The 10,610-nt window shown below is 40.1% G+C and overlaps 1 protein-coding gene across 1 annotated transcript in view; it reads left to right on the forward strand.

Annotated features, from left to right (window-relative positions):
• The window catches only part of Arhgap32 (Rho GTPase activating protein 32), a 119,147-nt gene extending 111,725 nt beyond the window's left edge, over nucleotides 1-7,422 (forward strand). The window contains exons 11-12 of the mRNA XM_028776217.1: nucleotides 7,185-7,334; nucleotides 7,403-7,422. Of these exons, the coding sequence (XP_028632050.1) occupies nucleotides 7,185-7,334; nucleotides 7,403-7,422 (170 nt within the window). The remainder of the gene's footprint in view (nucleotides 1-7,184; nucleotides 7,335-7,402) is intronic.
• The last annotated feature ends 3,188 nt before the right edge of the window (nucleotides 7,423-10,610 follow it).

A 10,610-nucleotide genomic window follows, 5' to 3' on the forward strand; every position in this document is an offset into this window, starting at 1 on the left:
TTAAGGAGAGCCTACTGCTTCAGCAGTCAATAGTGCTTTATTTCCTAATTTAAAACAGGAAAAAAAATCTATGTGAGCAAGTAATGTGGCAATATGCCCTGCTTGGAAAACCTAGACAATGGATACATGAATATTCATATTACTTTAATTTAGTGCTTCTCAATCTTCCCAATGCTCAGACCCTTTAGTACAGAGCTTCATGTTATGGTGACCCCCAACCATAAAATTGCTTCTGTTGCTCCTTCATGACTGCAATTTTGCTACTGTTACAAATTGTAATTCAAATGTCTGTGTTTTCCAGTGGTCTTAGGTGACCCCTGTGAAAGGGTTGTTCAGCCCCTGAAGGGGTTGCAACCCATAGGTTGAGAACCACTGGTTTAACTCTTCTGTACAATATAATCAAAGTTAGATGTAAAATTTCAAAGTAAGTATCCATGTACAGTTGGTTCACTGGCTCCTGACTCTCCAACACCTTCATACCACAGACCTGTTTCTTTTGGTCATGTTTTCTAGTTAGTTTGTTCTGAAGCTGGTCTCTGAACACATAGTTAAAAAGCTAAGCAAAGATTAGCCCTTTAAACAGAGTTGGGATTAAAACTAGGACAAAACAAGCCTTTCTTATAAAAGATTTAAAAAACAGTGTTGTATTAACCCATTGAGCATTTTATATGTATTTTCATTATATTCACTCTCCTTTCTCTGAACACCTCCCATACCCACCCTCTCCAGTCAACCCAAGGGAAAAGACTATGGGGGGGAGGAGAAAAGGGGGGAGAAGAATTGTTTCCTCCTCCTCCCACCCCCCTGCTCCTTCTCCTGTCTCTTCTTCACCCCAGTGATTATAGTTTATGTTACCCAACTGTGATAGTTTGAATGGAGTTTCCCTACAATGTGGGAATAGTGTCCAACTTGACTCCACATGCTAGTGAATGAAAACTCCAGTTCCAGGAAGGGTTACTTTTCTTTGAATTTTTGGCCAAAGGGGTCCCATAGGTTACCTCCGCCCAAGCGTTATAAGCTATCGCCAATACTCTTGGCTGCCTTCCAGCACTTGATGGTAAGACCCCATTGCTGGAAACATCTCATACATTAAAGAACTCCCCCTAAATAGGACACAAATGTCACATTCCTCCCCAACAAAGCTTGAGGATTATCATAGATTATCATAGAAGAAGAAGCAGAAAGTGTGTAAGAGCCAGACTTGGTGGATAGCTTCAAGGAAACTGTTTACTGGACACAATAGGGCAGTTGCACATATGAACTTACAGCATGTTCAACAGTGTATCCAAGGTCTGCAGGAGCTTAAGCCAGACAGAAGCCTAGCGTGTGGCACAGTTGGCAGGAAGGTGCGATCCCTCTCTTGAGACACCGTTGGCAGTTGGCAGGGAGAGGGAGAGTCAGCTTTCTTTCATAATGTGACTCTGGTAAGTTGATCACACTGCAGGGAAGGCCTTAAAATTTATATTTTAGGTTTTCTTTCAAAAAACAGAATTTTATATTAGCCCATCAAGACAATTTAGTAATGGTCTAGATAAAATTCTTACTATGTGTTTCATGGTGTATATATATATTTGCTATACTTAATAAAAGCAAACTTAAAAAATTACAAATAATATTTCTGTAATAGAAAATATTTAAAGTACATAATTAAGACTTAGAATCTTTGGTATAAAGAGGCTGTTCTAAAGACAGCCTAAATATCATATAGAAGTTAGTTACCTATGCGTCTCTTTCCCACTGTTGAGTTCCTACTGAATGTTACCTAATCTGTGTTTGAGAGCAAAGTAAGAGGTAGGAATTGGAATACAATGTGTGAAATACCTCTGGATTTTAAGCATTACAAGCTTTATTTACATTTATAAGTTCATTATATCTTCCGTTTAATCAGGGCAATCTCCACAGAGTGTGTTTATCAAAATTATCTCCCCACCAGCCTTGCGTTTTGCCTGCTTGACTTTCTGAATTTGTAATAAATGTTACTAATAATGAATGTTCAAATAAACTTAATGAGGCCATTTTCTAGATACAAGCCAGCTTCTGTATTACACACTCAGAAATTACGCCAAGCCCAGACTTGTTTTGTTAGTCTAAAAGATATGTGAGAACTGATTTAGGGAAGGAAGCTCTAGGTGAGGTATGAGAACTCAAGTCGGCTTTGAGACTGTTTGGGAATTATGGTCATGTAATTAAAGACCTCAGTGTCTCACACCTCCGTGTCAGGGTTCACCTAGCTCTACAGAAATGGCCGTCTTTAGTATCTCCCTATGAACTGGTAATTGCTATCATAAAGATTTACCTTGGCAAGTAGACTAAGTCATACTGCTAAAGCTTGTTACTACCAGGAAGACAAGTCTGGTAGGTTTGCCTGGTTTATAAAAAGATTGCAGATAAATCACTGTGGCTAAATAATATGGAGAAAGTTAGTATTGTGATATATGTTACATTATTAATTCCAGAGTAGGAAACTTGGATATAAAATGTGATTCGTTTTAGTGGTATCACTTTATACTTCTTACACATTTTATTGTTTTATTGTCTTTAATCTAGCCTGTTTTGTGGACCTTGACCCTCTCAGCCTCCCTTCTACTGCTTTACTGTTACTGTGTTTCCCTAGGAATGGGTTTGTCAGCACTAAACACCTGCAAGCAAACTTTACCTTCTTCAGCAGCAGCTTTTCAATTGAGTTGAAAGTTTGTTTTTGCCTTTCAAGAGAGTAACTAGTAACATTGGGGAGGGTTGGAGACATTTCTTGTATCCAAAGTGAGTTCCTTTTAGTCATTTTATTATGTAAGAAACAGGAAGAAAGTTTAAGTGAAGAATACTAACATAAATGAACAATTTGTTGCTAGAGCATTGAATTTGAGATAATTTGAGCATTTTATTAGTTTCTAATAACTACTTTCTAATCCAATGTGATTAATCCATATACTGTTACCATCATGAATATCTATTATTTTAGAGATCGTGCTAAGATATAAATTTCAAGAAGGAAACCTGCCCGCCCCTCCTACTCCCACTCCCAGGACTGGATGTCATGTGATATATCAGTAATGGTTCTGAAAAGGTAGCAGAAATGAGGTGACCACACAGTAAAAGCAAGGAGGACCCATACACCAACACTGTTTCCCAGCACCCTCCAGTGCAAATGGGCCTAGAATCACTAGTGACATCTTCTGATGTCTTAATTTTGTTATTTGTTTATTGCACCTTTAGTCAGTCAGACCTTGCGTCACTGTTTTAGAGACAGTAAATGTGCACATCCTTCCCTCTGACTGGGAAAGAAAGCCACATAAATAGACCAGGGAGTACGGTGAAGAGAGCAGCCCAGTGCCCTGAAAGACCAGTTGAATAAAGACTGTACTCTGAATAATGGGGTTTATTGTAATTGAGAGTTTAGTTAAAGAATCGTAATTGTAAATTCATCCTATCAATGTTAATTAGTTGTGGTATTCAGTGTGTAATTAATTCCCATTGATGACTAAGTATGACGTTTCTAGTAAGAAAAAAAAGAGTCCTTTTCCCTTTTCTACTATTGAGGAGCTCAGTTGAATATGTACAAATATGCATAATAAAAATAAATCTTAAAAAGAACTAGCGCTCTCTCTCTCTCTCTCTCTCTCTCTCTATATATATATATATATATATATATATATATATATACACACACACACACATATATATATATACATATATATATGCGCATATGTGTATGAATTTAAATTTTTAGGAAAGATATATACATTACTCATCATTTTTATATGATAAACAAACTGATATATCTTACTTTTCAAACTGAATTTATCTTGGAGCTTATACAGTATCAGTAGATAGATAGTCTTTTTTAAAAAATAAAAAAATAGGCTGGGTGTGGAAGTTCATACTTTCCAGCACTTGGGAGGCAGAGGCAGAGGCAGAGGCAGATGAATCTCTGAGTTCAAGGCTAGCTCAGTCTACACATCGAGTTTCAAGCCAGCCAGGGCTATCTAGTGATACCCTGTCTCCATAAAAAAAAGAAGGGGGAGGAAGCAAACCAATAACTCCATGTGAGTGTAAAATGATGTATTCACCCAGGTCCTTATTGGTCCACCTTTGGCTTTGTAACATACACAGTGGGTGGGCTTTTGCTTTTGGTTTTGGTTTTTTAACATCATCACCAGTTTTAAATTGGCTAAGCTAGTCAGTGAGTTCCCATGGCATAAAGCCATACTCTCTGTTAAGGCCTGTCCTTTGTAAGTACATTGCATACCTGCACCCCACTGGTTCTCAGAGCTTCTGTTTCTTTGATACATATTCTTTGGAGAAGTTTTCCCTGACCATCCTGTCTGCTGGAGTTACTTTGATCGCAAATCGTGTTTATCTCATCCTACCTATTTCTTTATTAGCCACTTAAAAAAAAAGAAAAAAGAAAAAATGAAAAAGAGCCTATCATTTCCTTGGTTGTCATACTGCGCCCTACTTCTCCCCTGGGGTTCCTGAGCACAGACAAAGTCCATAATGGATGGTCCACAGTCTGGGAGGTAAACAGAGAGATTGTGGTTCCCAGTCTCCTCTGTACCCAGGCACTGCCAGAGAGTCAGGCACCAGCTCCTGGGTCCATACTTCTGGTCACGGTGTCCATGCACCAGGCAGGGAGGGGAAGGCAGAGACTGGATTGGTGGCAGAACTTGGTCTGATTCACAGTGAGAGCCTGCAGAGTGTGGAGGGGCTAGAAGAAAGAAGGGAGATTTAGGCATGACTCTTTTAAGATGAAGGCCTCCCCTGAGGTGATCCTTGATAAAGAGAAGATCCTTGTCCAAGCTTCATTTGATGGCAGATGTGAATGCATTCATCTTACTCAGGGCTAACCCAGGATTAAATAGCTTTTGTGAGAGGAATGCCCAGGACAGGAAGCTCATTGGCTGAATGCTCAGGGGATTCATCTAGATACCTCATTAGCATAGAGAACTGAAGGTTTTTATGCTACTGTGACTGATTGCCATGGTCCTCAGTGTCATGGTTACATGTTCCAGAGTAGATGGAGATAGACCAGGAATGGCTCCACTCCCGTCGTTCTCAGTTCCGAGATTCCCAGGGTTCGAGCTCATTCAGCCTTACCATTTCTCATGCCTGTCTGGTAGCAAGGTCTCACATGCCCTACATTTGCTGTCTTCATTTAGGTAATACCATACAGGTGCTAAGAGTACGAGCAAATGGCCTGGTTTTGAATTATTTAATCCTAGCATGTTGAGTTTCCATCTTGTCCCTCAGTATCCTCAGCTAATATTGGAGCTAAAAGGCTGACCGTATGCTCAGTGGTAAAAGAACTTTCCTCACAAGCCTGTTAACCCAAATGTATATAAACAGGCTTTTTTAAAGCCAGGTGTTGTGGTGTATGTCTGGAACCTGGAATACATAGACAGAGACTAGAGAATCACCTGGAATCTCCTGGACTATCCTGAATACAAAATATGGCAAAAATAGTAAGAGAGAGCCTGCCTCAAGAAGAAGAGAACCGACTCCCAAAAGTTGTCCTCTGCCTTCCATGCATGACGTGTAAACACAATAGTAACTATAAATTAATTAATCAAGTTACTAGCATCTGAGGAAAATAAGCTCACACTAGTCTATTATTTCAGCTATGTCACAGACTCTGAAGTTAGCCAAATATACAATAAATGACTTAACACATATTGGTAAAATTTAGAGCATGCCATTTAGTTTTCCAGCAAAGAACTTCAGATAAGAAAGTTTGTAATTTTTGCAGGCGTAGAGCACATTAAAAGTAGCACCAAAATTATACTGTTGGTTCTAAGTAAAAAGTAGTATTTTGTTTTGAGTCAAGGCTCACTGTGTAACAGTGGCTGGTCTAGAACTCACTGTACAGACAAGGCTGCCCTCAGAGACAAATCCACCTGCCTTTGCCTCCTGAGTGCTAGAATTAAAGGTCATCATGACTGGCTTCTAAGTATATTTTAAACATTTAGTGACTATGCAGGTTTGTCCATTGAACCTTTGCAGTATAGAGTGACTGTTTGCTCCAGTTTGGCCAGAACTTTTCCTGGACAAAGCAAAGGAAGACTCACATCTCAGGAAAGCTCAGCCAGGATACTTGTACTCTATGGGAAAGATGCTTCCATCTGCATATAGTGTTTCCCATGAGAGGAAACAAAAGATGACCAGTATCTGAACTGACTGTCTAGAGTGGTCCATTTGGGCTCTGAGTGGCTCTAGGGGCACAGAGTTCCTCTGTAGTCCTCATCTGTTCAGAATATAAAAGATTGGGGTTTGCTGAATAATCTGTGGTAACATGAATCAGACTTGAGTAACCATGTACACAGAGTAGGGGAAAGGCCTTGGGAAAGATTATTTAGTCCTCAGCTGATCTCTGAGCTTTGGGTATTTGCTGTGTGTTGAATAACTTTCCCTGCAGGCTGTATTTCTTAGCAAACACTACTTTTCTAGGGATCTGCCTGTTTTCAGTTCATTCACTGTTGACTTTCCGATGTATTAATAGATAAAAATATTTTCTCCAAATATTAATTTCCTTCTCTTGCCTTGATCTTCAAAGAAGTTTAAGTAGATGAATTTAGGCAATTCTTTATACCATCATAGGATGCTCTTTTTGATAAAAGAGGAAGGAAAGTAGTTTCTCCAGTTTTACTCCGTGAATTAGAAATGCTGTAAAAATTTCTCATTAATAAAAATATTTAGCCATGCCTGAGCTCAGGCATATCTCAGCTTATTTGGGAAGTAAAGGCAAAAAGATCATAAGTTCAAGGCCTGTCTAGGCTACAGAACAAGTTCAAAGCAGACCAGGGAACTGAGTTGAGACCCATCTCAGTGTACAGTACAAAGGGTGAAAATAGCTTAATGGTGGGGTGCTGACTCTCCACCGCCTGCAAGCCTTTCTCATTGCAAAGCTCTCCAAATCAATACGCTGGATCCAAACTCCGTTTTTTCTTGCATGCTCTGAGATGCTGGCTGGCTGTCCAGGCGGGCTGGATGTAAAGATCAGAGGGCACAGTATGTATGATTCCTCCCAGTCTCATTAAACAGGCTCACAGGCTAGGGAGATCAAAGTGCACCAATGTCTATAATAGGTTATCCTGAAGTTAGACTGTCAAGATTGTTTTTTTTTTTTTTGTGCTAACTGAAATATAATCCTTGCCACAACTAAGAGATGTATTTATTTTGTTTTCTTTTAGTGTCTAAAAAGCACGGCAAGCTCATTACTTTCTTGCGAACATTCATGAAGTCTCGCCCAACAAAACAGAAGCTAAAGCAGCGGGGCATCTTGAAAGAGAGAGTATTTGGTTGTGACCTGGGGGAGCACCTCCTGAACTCTGGGTTTGAAGGTAAAAGCAAGCTCTTTGAGCTCATGGTATTGGATCCTCACACGTTTGTATTGGTTTTCTTTTACCAGTCACCGGACACACGTGGTAAATGGCATGTGCTGTGGTTTAGTTTAGCAGCCGACGCCCAGCTTCAAAGCCTCACCTCAGTTCTGGGTGGAGTCAAGTCTCAGGGTGTGCCTTGCCCGCAGTGCTGTGGTCATGTAGGAAGAGCTGACATGTGTGTAGGTCATGGTTACTCTTCCATGTTACATTGTCCAGGCAACTTCTTCAGCCAACTTTCCTGTTCATGTCCTAAAAACACTCACCTCCAGTTCTTCAGGGGGAGGGTGACAGGTGACACTGTAAAATACTGAAATCAACGGCCTAGATTTTATAACTAAACTTTACATTCCTTTCTCCTTAAAATTCAGAGTCCAGAATTTAGTGGTTGGATGAATGGTTGGAGGAAAGGAAAGGAGTTTGAAGTTTTGTTGACTGAAATTTTAGAAATGTGTTCGTTAGTATCTAGATTAATTCTGTTTCATTTGTGTGTAGAATACTTTTTAAGATTTGAGACTTTATATTGTTTACATAGTATACAGTATATATCTACAGTTATACCATGAATATATTTTTTATATACACACAGAGACTATTTTAAAGTCTAAAAAAATTAAATGTATATTTTCAATTCAAAAACAGCTAGAACAATCTCGAAGAAAAATTTAGATATTTTATATACAACTTGAAAGGAGATGAGGTATAAAATAAAAAGATTACTTATCTATGTATTATGTATAATTGTTTTTTCTTACATTTATTCTGTTTTCATTTAGATTAACTAAATTAATAGCAGTATGAACTGTGGTTGTATGCCATATAATGCTGTATTGGGCAGAGATGGATTGTATATATGATAGTAGTCCAGTAAGATAGTATTGCTGCTGAAAACTTCCTGTCACCTAGTGAGATTGTTGGCTTCAGAGGAGTTAGCACAGACTGCACTTCCCCGGTCCTGAGTTTAGTTTCTAGCATCACTGCCTCCCAAACTAAAGTCTAAGCTATCACTTCAGTATGTACTTTTGATAACATTGGTGAAAGTGTAAACTATAGCATTATAATGATATACCTACTACTTACTGGTTTTGAGACAGAGTCTTTCTATGAGCCCTGGCTGGCCTGCAGCTTCCTATCTAGTCCAGGATGGCCACAAAGATCCTCCTGCCTTTGTTCTGCATGCTAGGATTGTAGGTATAACCTAGCAGGCTTGACTATGAACATAATTCCTGATAACTAACTATAATGAATGATAGTATTACTGTTATATACTAACTGTACTATTTAAAATAAGCATATTTTCATTATAGAAAATGTCTCATGACGTTTCTACACTTTCATTGGTTATTGTACATTACTTCTATTTAAAAGTTACTGTAGAAGAGTATGCTGGGATGGCAGCCACTCACATGCATCTTGTATTTACTGTGTCTCTTGACTGATTTGATCTAGTCTTATTTTGTGTTTTTCATTATGGCCTCCCAGTGTACAAAAGCCACCATTACTGTTGTCAGGCAGAGACAGTATTGTTTGATCTGGAAACAGTATTAACATTGATCAAGGACTCTGCAGGTAGAAGGCATTCACGATGGTTGTTCCATCTGCCAGGCTCGGATTCTGTCAGCTCTGATGGTGAGAAGAGAATGAAGTGATGCGAGGCTTCTGCTTTACTAGAGATTCAGAACTGGTCCAAGTGCTGAGAACAAATGACTGTTGGATGCTCAGTTCTAAATACACATCTGCATAGCCTCCTCTCCTCCAAGGCTCAGGAGCCATCACTGGCTAGGAGGCGGAAAGCGTGTAAGAGCTGGAGGGTCAGAAAGAGAGCTGTGAAACAGTCCACGCTGGCTGTGCACCCGTGAATCCACAACAGCAGCGACTGTCTATGAAAGATCTCATTAGCATTCTATCATCAATGGGGAAGGGGCTTGTAAGGCCCGTCCCACCCTGGGGAGCCATAGGCAGTTCCTCAGAGAGGGAGTATCTTACTACTTAATGGTATGCATACTAGCATAGCTCTCATCAACGCTCCTGTAGACAACCCTAATTAAGTGCAGAGGGACACACACACACAGGAGTGAAATGGTTGTGAAGAAGGGATTTAGTAGAAGAAGGAAAGTGAGGAGAATGTGATCAAAGTAAAGTATAGGGAAAGGAGAGAGAGAAATTATGAAAGAATAAATAAACTCTAAATAGAGAGGTCAGCATTATTAGGGACGAGAGTAACAGACACTGACAGACAGGGGCTGGGGCGATGGCTAGGGTCCAATTGCTGACGTGTGCTCAGACTGGTACAGGTCTGTCATTGAAGCACTCGGCTATCAGAACATTGATTGGATATCACCAAAGCATGTTATAAATGACATCTAGGAGGTGAATAAGAGAAGTTCCTTCTACTTCAGAAGATGAACCAAGGGTGTGGAAGTTGTGAAAGTCAGCATGGCTGAGGTGGAGCTGGCAAACGCCTTAACCTGAGGTGTGGGTGAGGGCAGTGCTCAGTCACAGAGCATGTTCTTGATGAGTGGATAGATGTGGAGTAACTGGAACTCAGTCTGAAGTGCACGGTTAGAGGAGGAACGAGAGTAAGGAAGCTCTGGAGGAAAAGGAACCCCCAAATCCATGGTGAAGCTGTTATCACAGAAGCTTCCATAGACCTCAGCAAGCTCAGTTTGCCCCAGTGCCCAAAGGTGGTCTGTATGAGATCCTTACCGCTGACAGGGCTGTGGTGGAAGAGAAGTAAACAGAGCTGGCCACTGTGAGTACCTGGAGATGGGCAGCTCTCCAGGAGTGATCATGGCAGGGCCTCAGAGTAATGCCAGAAAGCATTGTCCACTTCCAGAGGGGAAGATGGGGAGTGGGAACTGTGTTACGGAAGATCCTGACCCAGAGTTAAACTGGGCTAACATGTTTATGTCTTTACTTTTGAAAAGAAAGTTTAAAATATAAAGTAATTAGAAAAACGGAAAAAAATTTTGAGAGTAAGGAAGAAAATTATAGTATATTGTAGTTTTAGCTGTGATTGCAAAAGAGTCAAAATGTAAACTTATAAAATAAAAATTTATAGTAGCTAAGATTAATTCACTAAGAAAATATTGTTATGAGTTTAGTGCAGCAACAATTCTCTAGACACAGAAGTGCCCAGCACTGTCCTGAGCCCAGGCACAGAGGTGCCCAGCACTGTCCTGAGCCCTGACACAGAGGTGCCCAGCACTGTCCTGAGCCCAGGCACAGAGGTGCCCA

This window comes from Grammomys surdaster, unplaced genomic scaffold (genome assembly GCF_004785775.1).
Source record: "Grammomys surdaster isolate TR1022 unplaced genomic scaffold, NIH_TR_1.0 266, whole genome shotgun sequence".
Lineage (NCBI taxonomy): Eukaryota > Metazoa > Chordata > Mammalia > Rodentia > Muridae > Grammomys > Grammomys surdaster.